Source organism: Dasypus novemcinctus, chromosome 3, assembly GCF_030445035.2.
Source record: "Dasypus novemcinctus isolate mDasNov1 chromosome 3, mDasNov1.1.hap2, whole genome shotgun sequence".
In the NCBI taxonomy this organism is placed as follows: domain Eukaryota; kingdom Metazoa; phylum Chordata; class Mammalia; order Cingulata; family Dasypodidae; genus Dasypus; species Dasypus novemcinctus.
The window spans coordinates 58,514,181-58,530,823 of NC_080675.1; the positions used below are offsets into that span (position 1 = coordinate 58,514,181).

The window sequence follows — 16,643 nt, forward strand, 5'->3', positions numbered from 1 at the left end:
TTACTAGAACTTATGTCCTATAATTGTATATCCTTCTTCCCCCCCCCCCCCCCCGCCTCCTGCTCTACTTCCCTCCCCAGTTGTCTGCTCTCTGTCCTTTTGCTGCATATTCTTCTGTGTCCGCTTTTATTCTTCTCAGTGGCACCCAGAATCTGTGTCTCTTTTTATCTCGTCATCAGCTCTCGGTATGTGTGGCACCATTCCTGGGTAGGCTGCACTTTTTTCATGCTGGGCGGCTCTCTTTACAGGGTGCACTCCTTGTGCGTGGGGCTCCCCTATGCAGGGGACACCCCTGTGTGGCACGGCACTCCTTGCGCGCATCAACACTGCCCATGGGCCAGCTCCACATGGGTCAAGGAGGCCCTGGGTTTGAACCTTGGACCTCCCATGTGGTAGGCGGATGCCCTATCCATTGGGCCAAATCTGCTTCCCTGTATATCCTTCTGTTAGTTATCCTCTAATGCCTAATGTGCTGTTTTAATTATATTTAATTACTAATAGAGAAAAAACATTTTGAAATTTGCAAGTTAAAAGGAATATCTGATGAATTGACAAATTAATATTTAGGACTCCAGGATTCTACAGGGAATAGAAATCTTTCCATGCCTGTTAACCAGCAGTTGGGTTAGCTTTCAGAATTACAGGTATTAGATATGTCACAATTGACCATTGAACTTAAAAATTAAAAAATTAAAAAATGCTGATCTGGAGAGTGGAATCTGAGGATTCTGATCATGAGGCTTTGCCACGAACTATATATGTAAAATTAGCTAAACCATTTAACATATCTGAACTCATCTGTTTACTCATTTCTGAATGAAACTAAGTGTTTAACACACTTTACTTTTAAAATTCTCCAAATGTAGATCTCACTAAAGCAATCATTACTCTTTTCTGAGATAGAATAGTTTTTGTGTGTTTGTCTATCATACTGCAGTCCTATCATAAAGGAAAGTCGTTGATTCTATGGACTTCTCAGTGCCTCCTGAAAAAACAAAATGGAACAACAAGTAAAACAGATGAAAAAACCAACTCAGGGAAACCAATGTGACTCAGTGGTCAAGGCCAGCTTCCCACATACAAAGTCCCTTGTTCAATCTCCAGCCACACAGTGCCTCAAAAAACAAATTTTTAAAGTGTATGCAATTAGACACAGAGACACCTTTACAATAAAGTAAAGGTGAAAGATATTGAGTTGAAATGTTCAAGTTAGACTCTGTTAGAGTGACTTAACGGTTTTGGGGAGTGAGAGGGAAGGATGAATTTGAGATACCTGGCTCATCAAGACCAGACATATAACAGGTAGGATGGGTTTATGTGGGAAAGGTGTTAAGTTCTGTATGTAATGCAGTGCTGGTAACCACCCTGTTTTTCTTTTTCTTTTTTTTTTTTTTTTAAAGATTTATTTATTTATTTAATCCCCCCCTCCCCCGGTTGTCTGTTCTCTGTGTCTATTTGCTGCGTCTTGTTTCTTTGTCCGCTTCTGTTGTCGTCAGCTGCACGGGAAGTGTGGGTGGCACCATTCCTGGGCAGGCTGCACTTTCTTTCGCGCTGGGCGGCTCTCCTTACGGGTGCACTCCTTGCGCATGGGGCTCCCCTACACGGGAGACACCCCTACGCGGGGGACACCCCTGCGTGGGGCGGCACTCCTTGCGCGCATCAGCACTGCGCATGGGCCAGCTCCACACGGGTCAAGGAGGCCCGGGGTTTGAACCGTGGACCTCCCATGTGGTAGACGGACGCCCTAACCACTGGGCCAAGTCCGTTTCCCACACCCTGTTTTTCTTGACACCCTTTCTTACCTTGGCTTCCATGAAACTCTCTTATCCTGGTTCTCTCTCTTCCTTTCTCTCTACCTTTCAGAGTCCATAACCTTCACCTGCTCATTAAATGAAGAGGCATTCCTCATAGTTCTATCTATAGCCTACCCCTTACTTTTTCTACTTTCTGGGTAATCTCATCCATTCTCTTGGCTTCACATGTGTCTTCTATAACAGTGACATATAGACTGGGATGATGGCACAACCAATTCTGTATCTCTGGACCTAAATTTTCAGTTACATATTAGATACATAACAGATACCTCAAACTTAAAACCAGAAACAGAATTTACCTAGAATTTTCTGTTACAGTGAATGGAACTATTATCCTTCTAATCAGTCAGACCCAAATCTTGTCAATTGTCTCATTCCTCATCCCCATCTCCATTCAAATCATGTTAATTCCATTCTATCACCTCACATTTGCATTTCTGACTGGAACAATTTGCCCTGCCCTATTTCAGATTATCTTTTACCTAAATTCTTAAATAGCTTTGTAAAATTTCTTCAAGTCACCAGTCTCTCAAGTCATCTGTATACTATACAGGTTTAAGATCCCGAAACATGGGTCAAATCCAGTTCTCCTTCACAATCTATAAAATACAATCCAACTTTCTTAATCAAAGACGTTCTCATTCCTAGCTGTATCTTCCTACATCCAATGCTTTTTCAGCCATACCACACTATGTATGTTCTCTATATTAAGCCAAGTTCTTTCCTGCCTCTGCTACTTAGTCCATGCATTTCTATCAGTCTGGAATGTCCTTCTTTCCAGCCCCAATGTCCCAACCCGAGAGTAGCAATTGCTACTCAGAGTTGGAATTAATTATTCCTTTCTCCACTCTTTATAGCACTCCTTCCCTCTATTATGTATTTGTTTTATTCTGCCTTCTCCACTGGATCATAAACTCCTTAAGTGCAGGGAATCTCTTACAAGTTCTTCTGTCTTACACAGCAGCCAGCATATTACTTCACAGAAAATAGTAACTTAATAAATCTTTGAACAGTTTATATAGGAGCACTCTCACATAATGGCATGATCTTCCTTCTCCTTCTCTTCTCATTCTTTACAGTATATATTAGATGTAAAGATAATGAATTAAGTTGCTCCTGGAAATAGATTGTTCTGGAATGATTAATAGTGGCATATAGTTAACAATGCAGAAAAACCATCTAGACCAGGGGTTCCTAACCTGTTTTGTTCCATGGACTCCCTTACCAGTCAGGTGAAAACCACAGACCCCTTCTCTGAATATCACAGCAGATAGTTTTATGACATTCAGCATCTGAGGTCAGAGAAAATAAAGATATTAAGTTGGTTTTTTTCACTTCAAGCTCACAGACTCCCTGAAATCTTTCCAAACCCTGGTTAAGAATCTCTGATCTAGACAAAGCTCATTTAAAAAAGATAATAATTTGTATTTTACTATTATATTGTGCCAAATTCTATTGAAAAAATAAAATTTCACCATTTTTTAAACTTAGGATTACTTTATCATTTTAGGTTGAGAATTTCTTCTGTATGGGATCCCCACTAGCTGTTTTCTTGGCACTGCGTGGCATCCGCCCAGGAAACACTGGAAGTCAAGACCATATTTTGCCCAGAGAGATTTGTAACCGGTTACTAAATATTTTTCATCCAACAGATCCAGTGGTGAGTTACACATATAGATGTTTTTTGCTCAATATTAAATTGTTCCTGAAAGAAAATCTGTAAGAAACCTTGAAAGATACCACTGGATTAATGAAAAGAGTTTAGTCATCTAATTTATTTGTAAAAAGTTCATATTCTCAAAACATTATTGTTTTGGTTAATTTAGGACTCATGAAATAAAATATATTAGAGACCATCTATTTATGTTGTGTTTATAATATAACAGCATAATGTAAAAATATCCTTTGAAAATTAATATGAAAGATAGGATTCTTCTGGACTTTCAGACCTTAACCAGTTATGATACTGGTAACATAGCAAACATAAAATTTTGAAAATCTCATTTTAAGTACTTATTCTGTAAAGCATGCTACAATATTGAAATATGTTTGGTTAATCCTCGTTGAAGTTAAAGTATTCAAACATGTTAAACATGAAAAAGTGAGACTCTTTATGTTAGTGTAGTGGAATTGTAAAATTTTGGATTTTTATATTTTCTCTTATGCTTGTGCTGTAATCCTTTTTAATGTGAGTACTCCAAGGATTTTGCATTCAGGTAAAAAGTTTAATGCCAGATAAGATTGTTAGATAAAGAAAATGCTCCCTTAAATCCTTTTGGGGACAGGGCTGGGTAAAAAGTAAATATTAAAACAAAATATTTTAAACAGCATTGATTCTATGAAAAGTACTTTTATATAACTGTATGAAGTCTTTTAAAACTTCTTTAGCAGTACTAAGTAAAACATAATACTGAATAAACACTGAAATTTTAGAAAATGTCCCATATATTAAAGAATCAAAATTGCTATATTTAAGGAATAATCTTCACTGAATTCAGAGTCAAATACAGACTGCATGATCTTGGCCAAATCTCTTCTGAAACTTTCTTATCTGTATAATGCAGGTGATAATCTATTACCTCATAGGTTTGATAGGTAATCCTTATAAAGGATTCAGGTAAATATATATGAACACACCAGCTAGAGGGTGAACATTTTATTATGGCATATTTCATTTTAACTCATTCTTTCATAACTCAAAGGTGAGCTTGAGTTAATAGGTAAGCTCTGAGCTTTTAGTGTATATCCTGTTCTGTATACTCTGTCCTGTGTATACCTGAAACTTTGTTATATTGTAAAAGAGGGTTCCAGACTCATTTTAGTATTTATTTTTTAATAATGCTTTTTTAATGTCAGAACTGTGCTATGCAATTTTTGCAAACATTACCTATTCTTTCTGATGTCCTTGTTTAGTAAGAAGTGCTATCTCCTTTCTACAGATCAAGAAAATGAGACTTTGAAACCTTGTGACTTGACAAGCATCATATTAGTGAATAGTGATAAGAGTCAGAATATGAATTCAGGGGGTTCTGATCAAGTCCACTGCTGTTTCTGCTACATCATCCCTACTTCATATTAGACAAATGGTCTTATATCGGCATCTAATTTGTGCTATTAATCTGTTTGAAAAATTTCTTGTGTACTAAATAGAGTTTAATAAGAACTTCTAAGATATTTAAAGTTGATATTATTTTCTGTGTTCCAATTTACCATCTACTTCAGTTTTGTATGTGACTAACATTAATTGTTAGATGAGATCAGAACATAATAAAAATTCATCTTATTCTTAGAGAAATTAATCACTAGGTACTATTAGCCTAGACTAACTATAATTTTTGTTGTTTTTTCATAATCTCATCACTAAGGATATGTAATTAGATCAATCACATATTTTAATAGGAATACATGTTTCAAATACCAATTTGTCTTTTAATTCCTTCTCTAAGGTCTATAGAGTATGCTGCAGAATAAGAACAGTTTGCTAAAATCCAAGCATTTTGACTTAATGATGTATTTCTTTGAATTTTTTTTTAATCAAGGCTTACAGATTAGAACCATTAATACTGAAACATTACAGCAACATTTCACCTGTCCAAATCCACTGGTATAATACTTCAAATCCTCTACCTTATGAGCACATGAAGCCAAGCTTTCTCAACCCAGCAAAAGAACCTACCTCAGTTTCAGAAAATGAAGGCATTCCAACCATACCAAGCCCAGTGACCTCACCCGTCTTATCTCGCCGACACTACGGGGAATCTATAACAAATATAGGCAAAGCAAGCATATTAGGTAATTTCTTTTATATATTCCTATTCAAACAGTAGATATAGGCACTTTTTGAATGGGGCAGTAACTTTTGGGAACTTGGGAATACTATATATATTACAAAACTTATACCTGATAACACCAGAGTCTAGAATTAACTACCCTCTTACAGTTTATATTTGAAGACTGAAAGCCTAAAGTACTCTACTTTGATCAGCTCCTATAGTTTCAGAATATGAGATAGCTGAATAGACATGAAAAACATTTTTCTGAGAATCAAGTCCCTCAATTTAACCTTGGCCCTACTAGTGAATGTAGGACCTTGGACAAATTACATGGTTTTTAATGTTCTATTTCTGAGAAAAGGATTACTTGAATTCTAAGGGTGGCTTTCCCAACCAGTTCTCTGATTTATTTTCTGAAATCCTCTCAAACTGTACTTCCCTGGGGGCAGCGAGGATATATAATTTTTCTCTGAATGATTTCCAGTACCAGCATAATATATTGTGTATTAATGGAGCTCAGTTACATGCCATTTGGATTTGTCCATTGCTTTTGGTTGCAAGTTGCCTTAATATAAATAGACACAAGATGGCACTATAAGTAGAATTAATCTGCTAGACTCATTGGATATTTCATTTTTTCATACTCACATTTTTTTTATGCCATATCTACTTAATTTTGGTAGTATATCAATAGTAAATATATATCCATACCAATGCCACGGTTCTTTTATTAAAGCTTTTATTCTTGCCAAATATTTTAATAAACTATGATCACTTGAATAAAATAGAATCATTATTCCTTTGTTTGTAACCTATATTCCTAGAGTTTGTACAGCTTTTATTCTATTTGACACCATTTTTATTTAGAAATTTACAACATAAATTGTGGTTTTCTTAAGGTTTATGTTCCCACCCTGGAAAACCATGACTTGTGCTTGGTTCCTTCTGCCAGTTGACTGTGGTTACAGGTGGTGCTCTTTAGCTTGGTATGTGGTATAATTCAACAGAATGACTGCCCTGCTTTGCCAAATACAGGAGCTGCTAGCATTGGAAAAGGACTTGGAGGAATGTTATTCTCAAGATTTGGACGTTCATCTACATCACATCCATCTGAGACATCAAAAGACTTAATAGAAGATGAGAAGAAGCCAGTTGCCTCTCCTCCTCCTACCACTGTGGCAACACAGACTCTTCCACACAGCAGTTCTGGCTTTCTTGATTCTGCATGTTAGTTCATAATATTCTTTCTTTAAATTTATACTAGAAGGCAGGAAAGATTAAGATACTAACAGTCAAACTCCAGAATCTAAAGCATACATTAAGCTTTTAAAGAAAAAATTCTTTTTGTTCTGCTCTCGTTTTTAAGAATAATTTCCAGGGAAATTCAATTTTATTCTGCATTGGTGATTTAATAGTAAAGAACATTAATCAGGGTCTTGTGGCATCAAAATCTTATATATCAAGCATAAACCAGGTCTCTTTGTGGTAAGCACTTCTGATTTTTATAAAGTAGATTTTTAAAACTATGGTCTTCTTAATCTTAAAAATTCTGACAACCACACAATTCCTTCAAATCTACACTGTATTTAGTCTTGAGGCTTTTTTTAAACTGCTGTGTCAAAACCATCCTGCTCCTAATGCTTCATCCAACCTATTATAAGATCTTCAAAACTTAGGAATGTTATTGGATTCCCTGTTTGGCTTCTAATCCTATTTCAGCTACCTAGTATTAAGTAGGTACTTAACAAATGTTTAGTGAATGAATGGATAGGGCTGAGGTCTTTGTAGTTATATTAGACTTAGCATTAGAATGGAGCTTTATTTTTTTTCCAGTGAGCTTATAAAATTTTAAATCTTGAGTAGTTAATGCAATACTAGTACATTTAGTACGTATTTAAATATCAAGTGAAATTTAAGACTAAGTCATGTTTTATTTTTCCATTGATTTAGATAAGAAATGTAGATTCAGAAACTAGCTAGTTCCTTTCTGTTACTATAACCAGAGGGAAACTTTGCTGACTTCTCCTAAAAATATTAGAACAAATTTTGTTTCAGATATGTGTACCCTTGCTTTTTTATTGTGTCTGCTACTCTAAATTTTAAAATGACCAGCATTCATTGCCACCCACAAAACTTACTTACAAAGGAAGTAAGTACTATTCAGTTGTAGAAGAAGCTGAACTTTACTCTACAGTCATCCTCACTCTAGGGTAAATTATTTATAGGGTTGGACATTCCTGTTGGGCCAACAGCATTTTAAACTTAATTCTATCTGTGTCATATTCTAAGTACTAGAACTTTTATAATTACAAGTCTTTTAAATACCATGTAGAAAATCTTTACATGTAAATAATTCATATTTTAGTTTTCTTATGTTATACCAGTGCTAACTCTTCCACTACTAACTTAAGCTCTCATTTCTACTTAATATCATAAATGTGATTGTGAAGATACAAAATTCTTTTGTGATAGGCATATCAAAAGAAAACTCTAAACTTCTGAAGAAAATTAATTTCAAAGGATTTTGTTAGATAAGTCACAAATCCTTATAATGCTAATAATGTTCAGCAGTGATGCTCGTAAACATTAGGATGAATGAGGGAGCAAGGCAAGCAGGATGGGATTTGAGCCCCAGAGAAAATGCAATGAAGACATATATATAGCATATCAGAGAGTAGAAAACAGCTAAATATTAACTAACATTGTAATGTCAAAATGATAATAGAGAATCCACCAATTTCTTCTTCTAGCACATCAGTCAATAGAGGTACTTTGGTGTATTGCATCATTATATTTTGCTAGCTTAACAAAATATATTTTCTGTCATTTTTCTTTCTAAATTCTTTACTGGTCCTAATGATAAAGTCCTTGTCAATTATAGACTCAACTAAATATGAGCTAATCATGAGTCTTAGTTATATATATCCATCTCTAGACATAGACGTAACTATTAAAATTGGACTGCTACAGTAGAATTCTGTCTTTTAAATCAAATCCTTAAGGTTTGCCTTACTAATTTTTTTACTTCAGTAATATTCTCTTCTGTGTAATCCTGATATAGACAAATTTCTTATGTCGTTGTTGCCATTTTAACTACACCCTGCAAATCATGAAACTTTTCTTCCTTAAGTCTTCTTTCTGGAATTTGGTCATTGTGATTAGGTGATTCTGGCTTTCTTTTCTTTCTTCTACTCAAAATGATTGTCTCCATTCTTTTGGATAACCTTTATTCTAAAGCTCCTGATTTTGATTCTCTCACTGTTTGAGAGTAAAATGGGCACAGATTGAATTCACAGTCAGGGTTGTCAGTTGAGATTCACCTTATTGTCATCAAGTTGAAGCATTTTACGCTATTCATTTCTTTTGAAAAGGCTAGATGTATTTTTAGTGGTTTTACTGTTTCATTTCTTGTGGCCTCCTGTGTTTATAACTTTTAATGAAAAGAAAAGATCTGTTTCTTTTAGCATTGTTTTGCCTCTAATTTTGAACATAAATGATCTATAAAGTTGGGAGATTTCTGGGTATTTACAAATTATGGCATATTTCAAAGTTCTGTATGCTAACATCTTCCATGAAAGAGCTCTTCACAAAAACCAAAGTGTGTACTTTTTTACGTGTTATATTTAATCCATTTATTTGGGAGTATTCTAACTTGGCCCTGCATCATTGGAGGCCATTTTAACCATCCACCAACCTTTACAGCATCTTATGTTTTTTTTTCACAGATTTCAGACTTCAAGAATCGTTCTTTTATCTCCCACAACTTCTTTTTCCAGAAAATGTAATGCAGAATAAAGATAATAGCCTCGGTATGGTATATGTCAGGAATAACATTCAAAATACTGTGAAAATGATCTACTTAAGAGTTCTTCTACTCATTCAAAACTCAGTTCTTCTGTGAGATCAGCTTAGATGTTACCATTACAAATTATTTTATGTATATCTTCTTCCTGTTTTCTAATCTTTAACAGTAGTCTTTCTGAACCTGAGTATTAATTAGCCACTTAATATACTAAAATATATGATATTCCTATACGCTCCTACAAATAAGGAGACTTTTAGAGAAAAGAGCAAAGCATTAGGCCATTTTCTTCTCTGTTTTCGTAAAGGCTTCCAAGAGGTTCACTTTTGTTTTCATGTAATATACATAGACATAAAAGGGTTTCATAGAAGAAACTTTTTTTTTTTTTTTTTTGAGGTACTGGGGCCAGGGATTGAATCCAAGACTTTATATGTGGGAAGATGGTACTCAACCACTGAGCCACATCAGCTCCCCTGAGTTGTTTTTTTTTGTTTGTTTCCTTGTTTTTCCTTGCTTTTAGGAGGCACTGGGAACCAAACCCAGGACCTCCCATATGGGAAGCAAGCGCTCAACTGCTTGAGCCATGCCCACTCCACCACAGAAGGAATTTTTTTTTTTCCACAGAAGGAATTTAATCATTCCTAGTTATCAGAGTAATTCAACCCAAGACTGTTGGACAAAGAAGACATTATGCAGTGGCAGGTGAAAGTGAATTCTTGGAGATAACTTTGGTGGTCTTCAGCAGTATTAATGCTTTATGTTTCCATCTCTTCTGTTTTTCCTCTTATTTCTCCTTTTCCCTTTATAACTAATCTCACCTTGACTCTTCTTCATCATTCTTGAGAATTCCAGTTTCCTCTTTTTCATCTTCCCATCTGTTATGCTGAATGTACTTAGAAATATAACACATGCATTCCGAGGAATGCAAAAGATATCAAAGATTGGGACATTACTACACAGACCCACGTATGGATTTAAACTCTTTGATTTGTGGATCCACTGACTGTAGTTAAAATGAGGGGAAAAAATACAGCTAAAAAAACTTTGTGAAAGCCTATTTCAATGTCTTTTAAAAGTGTTTTATTAGCCTAATTGTATACATCTTTTCTCTGAAAATGTATAGATAGATCAGTGGACATTCCTTCTCAGAAAAGCATAATTGAATAGAAAAATAACAAATGTATAAGTATTTTTAAATGACCAGATGGCACTGTCACAAAGTACTTATTTCATAACATTAGCTAAGCATATATATGATATGATTCCCTAAGGTCATATTGTGACTTCTTCGTGTGGCATTACCAAATTCCACAGTGTGAAGCAAAACCCAACTTTTTCTCTAATTCCTTAATTTTGCCAGCTTTACTTTAACATCCCTTGACATTCTGAATAAAGAACAGACTTTAAAGTGTGAGTGGTAGTGATTTGGGTGTTTTTGTTTTATTTCTTTTTTAAAATAGATCCTTCAAAATACTAGATGGCCCATTGATAATTTTAAAGGAGTTCCTAATGAGCAAAAGATCTTTTTTCTAAGTGATTTACCTCTAAGGATTATTAAGTGAATCCTTTGAAACTCTCTTATAGCCTTGATTTGTTAAGGTGATTTTTCTTTTAACAGGAATTGCAAGGATTTGCTGAGTTTTAGAAAAGACTTGATTGATTCACTGAATTGAGAACTCAGTATTATAAACAAAGTCCTTCCTCCTAAGAATAACTACTGTTGCTCCCCATTTAACTTCCCCAGCCACCCAGTAGATTCTTTTATTAAACACTCATTTCATGAGCACTTACATGTCCTAAGTGCAGTGTTAGGCACTGTTGATGCAGTGGAGAGTAGGGTATTTGGTAGCTGCTTCTGATGAGGAATTCAGCCTAGGGGAGAAGAAAACATTCTATTGGCTATTTTCTAACATAGCCCCAACAAAGCCAGTTGATATATAGGGTCTCATTAATTAGGGAGCCACTGAGTAATCTGTTGCACCACCATGGGCATTATCGCATGCAGGCTCTGTCTATAATACTGCAAGGAAGGGTGTCTGCACAGATTAGGCACAAGGGTTAAATGGTAAAGCCAGGATTTAAACCCAGTCTCTTGACTCCAAATATACTATACGACACCATGTTGCAAGCAAGTGAATTTTTCATTTTCCTTCTCTATTATTCTATATTGATCTGAGCATACAAGGGAAAAGTCTCCACCAGAAATAGAATCTTGAGCTGCTGAAGGTTTTTCAAGTGATTTCTCCCATAAGATTAGAGTGGAAAGTTACTTTAAAAAAAAAAAAAAGGCCGGGAAGCGGACTTGGCCCAGTGGAAAAAAAAAAAAGGAACTAGGCAAATCAATTTTATTAGTTAAGTTTTTACCCTTAACTTAGTAGGTCTATATAGAACACATCTTATTATAATTCTTATTCATTTGTTTAACTCCTTTTCTTTTTAGTGGAATTGGATCACAGGATTGACTTCGAACTCAGAGAAGGTCTTGTGGAGAGCCGCTATTGGTCAGCTGTCACATCTCATACTGCCTATTGGTCATCCTTGGATGTTGCCCTCTTTCTTTTAACCTTCATGTACAAGTATGAGCACAGTAATGATGCAAAACCTAGTTTAGATCCAATCTGAACAATTGATTGGCCCAAAACTGATTTTTTTTTTTAAGCTAGATATGTCAAGACATGGAGATTTCAGGTTTAAGTACATTTTGGTTTGATTACGGCAAGAAATACCTGAATTTGAAAGCACTTTACTTTATTTAAAAAACAAAACTTTTTTCAGTCCTAAAGAAGTTATTTGCTGTTTTTATCATTTTGGTTATGAATCTTACAGAAGCCCTTGTAGAGCATCAAGCAAGAAAGACTAGAAGTGAGGAAAGTTTGGGTGAACTGCATGTTAAAGTTATAAAGCACGATCTAAAAATTTTTTCCAAATATAAAGGCATATTAATGAGTCGAATTTAATGTATTAACCAAAATATGTTATAAAAGTAAAATGGTCAAGGTCCAGGTTATTCTATATAAAGATTATGAGATGGTAACATCGTTTTAGTTTCTATGAAAACTTCATCTCACAATTCCATTGAAAGAGCAGTATAACAGATGTAAAATGTTTTGAATTTAACGTTTAGAAAAACATGCTAAAAAAGAAACAATATTTAAACTACTGTATTTAAAATTTTATTACCTCTAATTGCTTTATTTCATTGTATGAAATGTTACTTTTTTTTTTTTACTGTTTCCTTTGAGCATAATTTAAGAGCCATGTTTGTTTCCTATAGCATTAAGACCCTTTTTCTCAGAACTCCATCTTTGTACTCTTCAGATGAATATACAGACACTGTGGGATACTTCAGTATTTTTTTCATTAAAAACTTGTTGTTTCAGACAAATAACACCAGTTCAGTTATTTTCAAGGAAAAAAAGAACTTTTTATTATATTACATATACCTTAGAGAAAGCTAGTTTTCTAACTTGACGTAGAGTACTCCATAAAAGGGTACATTTCATTAACTTTTTTGAAAAATTAGTAAACATCTTTGAAGTACAGAATATGACAACTATTTTAAATGAATAAACATTTGTGTGCCAAACAACATAAATGAAAGGATGGAGTGCCACTAACAAATTTTAAAGTGTCTAGGAAAACATGATTGAGGCATAAGGCACAATAGATCAGGATTCTGAGGCACCAGAAGGGTTTTCCTCAGCTGTAATAGTTTCCACAGTGCTTTTCATCTGAGGAGCTCAAAGTGCTTTAAAAAGTGTACATTCAACCATCTTTGAGGTAAGTAATAGTGTTATTTTCATGTTACATGTTGCTACACACTTAGGCACAAAAACATTTAAAGTGCCTTGAATTAGATTACATAGCAGATCAGAAGAGTACAGATTAAAGCCAGGCCATATTCTTTTATATGCTGTTCAGTGGCTAATAATTCATCTGGACCTCTTAGTAGTTTGCAAACAATAATAATAGTAGAAGTTGTAAATCCATAGTTTGGAGAAATGGCCATGAAGCCAATATTTGACCCTACTTGTCTTATACTTTCTTGGGCTATCACATATAGGTGGAGATAGAAGGGATTAGTAAGCCATCTCTGCCACAGCCAACCCTCATGTCTGAGTGGCTTCCGCTAAGTTCCACTTAAGGTGCTCTCTTTGCTTAGCTTGCAAGAATTTTCTTAGCCAGTAGTCATTGTCAAACTGGGAGCAAAGTTGGTCAGTTGTACATCTCACCTACTCTTCTTTATTATAAAAACTTACTAGTAGGTTTTACTCAGCACCATCAGTACTCTTGTCTATTTTGGCCTTTCATTGAACTTGTACAACATAAAGCTCTTCTTTTTAATATTTAAAAAAAACGAAGTTTCCATGGCCAAGTACATGATTCACTAAGAAACCCCTGCTATAAAAGGCTTTTAATGAGATCTTAGCAAAGTTGAAGCAATCTCTTTCATATTTAGAGATTCCTATAAACTCAGGTCATTTTCATAGCCTATTTATTTCATAAATCTAATTTAGCTCTCAGGAAAATCAAGCATGTCATATGCTTGCATCACTAAAGGTCCTTGAGCATATGTTAATGTGGGTAGTATGATACACAAATACCTAAACGCTTTAAGGGATTCATTCTTAACCACCGGCATGTGAAGAGCCCTTTTTATCTGAGAAGAGTGGAAATCTGTCAAACATTTTAATTTTGTATCTTGAGTTAAAAGTATGTTCCCATAGTCATAAGAATATATCTCTTTCCTTTTTTTCATATTGAGAAAAAGTCCAATTTAACCACTGGGAATTTATTTGAATTCTTGAAAAGAACAGCATCCAACACCCCCTTTTCAAAAAGAGACTATAGGACAGATGTTTTGTTTTTCATACATTTCATTAGAGATGGTGGTTTTGATTTTATAGTACTCTTCTTATTACCATGTCTCTGCATGTTATCATGGGATGTACTTGTATATACTCAAGTAATATACAGAGTATGTGTAATTCCGGCTTGATATAGAAGCTAAGTCAGTTACTAAGTAACATTTTGCAACTCTATTCCAACAAGCACTAAATTAGCCTAAAAGTTCTGTTTTTTATACCATTAAAATTTTATTCTCTATTTGTGTACATTCTTTGATGATTCTCCTGAGTACTGATCATATTGTTACATTTTAATCCTATTAGGTTCCTAAAAGTTTCTGAAAGGTTGAATATGGATAATAATGTCCTAGATTAAATCTTGGTTTATTTTTACTTAAAAATTAACCTTAGCCAAGGCCTTTTGTTGTTTGTAACTTTATTTTTAGCAATAATTATGCTTACTTTATAATCCAGTGTTACTGTATTTTAGAACATAATTATAAAATATACGGGATTTACAATAACTACCCTTTATATGTGATATAAGCCCTTAGAAATCTTAACTATTTTATTTTCTCCTATTAAACAGCTTTTTTTAAATACGCTGAACATGTTCTATAGAAGCCCTCAGATAGTTATGTGTTAACATTAATCCTCAGTTTCTCTTTCTCTGTTATTTTCTCTTTGGGGGCAAAGTGTCCTAGTCTGTAGACATCTGACATACCATATCCCAACTTTGCATTCCCCCAAAAACAGTAGACAGAAGGAAAAGATACCAACAGTGCAGTGGTCACAGCCAGTTCAGCCATTCATTCTAGTGATAGCACCTCAACCTTTTAAGATCAGGCCAAAGTAATAAAAAAAAATTTTCAAAAATCAGGCCAAACCAAGAGATACTTAGTGTAAGGTCTAGTTGAATTGAATTTCTTCTGAATAACTAGACTGGTTAGCATTTCTGTCTCCTCAGCTATTGATAAATTAAACATTTTGACAATTGAAAACTTTTGAGGGTATGTCTTTACAATGTTTTTGAATCTTGTCATGGAAATGGGACTAAAGAAAAGTGAGATGATGGTAAATCAGGGTCAAGGCAGAACTAAAAAGAGGTTATAGCAATCATATATTGAAAAAAGGAAACTAGAATTTGACAAAACTGTGTTAGATGGTTGGCCACTGTGATTATTCTTAAATTTACCATCCTGATTTTGCTGATATCTCTGGACCTCAAGCCTCTACCAGGAATCGTGTATTATTGATACCTTCAAGGTAGAACCTGATGGTTCTCTGGCTGAGTTTGAAGCATATGCATTAAACAGTTTTATAGTTGGGTATGGGCAATATAAGTAGTGTTCAAATATACAGTAATACTTTACCACATAAAATAACAACTTGCTGTACCTACAAAAGCCTGGGAATGACAGAATTTTACCTACAAATAGCAGGTTTGGCAGGAAGCATGCCAGCTGAACACTTAACACTGTTAGATCTCTGTTGGGTCTAGGGAGCCAGTACAACCCAGACTGTCTCCTTACAATTCTCCTTCTTGGTTAGTTAAGAGTAAAGGAGGTTGCCTAGGAAATATTGATATTGTAGAGCTTAGAGCAATGCACAGAATGGCAGGATATAAAATTTCACCTGAAAGGGCCTATTGACTGACTATTAGTAACTGCAATGATGACTGCTTGGTTTCAGTTTTCATTGGATACTTGTGGTAATATTCAAAGAATCTTAAAATTTCAGGATTTGAACAGATTTTAGAGGTCATTTCATTCAACCCTGTTTTGGTTTCAGGTATGTGTTTAAAATAGTAGTCAAGATCATGGAAAGTAAAGCAGGGGGCAGCATGTTAGGTTCAACCCAAAGACTCACTGAAAGAATGAATACGTAAGAGGCAAAGGATGGAAGCAATGGGGTCTCTAAGGGAAATTAACATTAGGGATAGTAGGATTTTAAAACTGAAAGGGAGGTAATCATAATTTCCCAAAGCATGTTCTAGAGATGTTAATAGATGTCACATCAGACTATAACTGAGGGAAGCAGATGTGGCTCAACTGGTGGAGTGTCCATCTAACATATGGAGGGTCCAGGGTTCAATCCCCAGGGCCTCCTAACCTGTGTGGAGCTGGCCCACGCACAGTGCTGATGTGCTCAAGGAGTACTATGCCACTCAGGGGTGCCCCCGCGTAGGGGTGCCCCACATGCAAAGAGTGTGCCCTGCAAGGAGAGCCGCCCCACGTGAAAAAAGCACAGCCCACCCAGGAGTGGCGCCGCGCACATGGAGAGCTGACGCAGCAAAATGACACAACAAAAAAGAGACACAGTTTCCCATTGCCACCGGATAATATAAGCAGACATGGAAGAACACACTGTGAATGGACACACAGAGCAGACAACAGGGGGGTGGGGC

General features: G+C 35.2%; 1 protein-coding gene across 8 annotated transcripts in view; it reads left to right on the forward strand.

The window, feature by feature from the left end:
• Positions 1 to 14,495, forward strand: part of DDHD1 (DDHD domain containing 1) — a 92,085-nt gene extending 77,590 nt beyond the window's left edge. For 4 of the 8 annotated variants that reach the window (XM_004449325.3, XM_004449327.4, XM_012518652.3 and 1 more), the window contains 5 exons: positions 3,325 to 3,474; positions 5,354 to 5,606; positions 6,623 to 6,814; positions 9,313 to 9,396; positions 11,830 to 14,495. In XM_004449325.3, the coding sequence (XP_004449382.1) occupies positions 3,325 to 3,474; positions 5,354 to 5,606; positions 6,623 to 6,814; positions 9,313 to 9,396; positions 11,830 to 12,011 (861 nt within the window). In that variant the 3' untranslated portion in view covers positions 12,012 to 14,495. The remainder of the gene's footprint in view (positions 1 to 3,324; positions 3,475 to 5,353; positions 5,607 to 6,622; positions 6,815 to 9,312; positions 9,397 to 11,829) is intronic. The other 4 variants (XM_004449330.3, XM_004449326.3, XM_004449329.3 and 1 more) reach the window with 1 other exon arrangement.
• Positions 14,496 to 16,643: the final 2,148 nt, after the last annotated feature.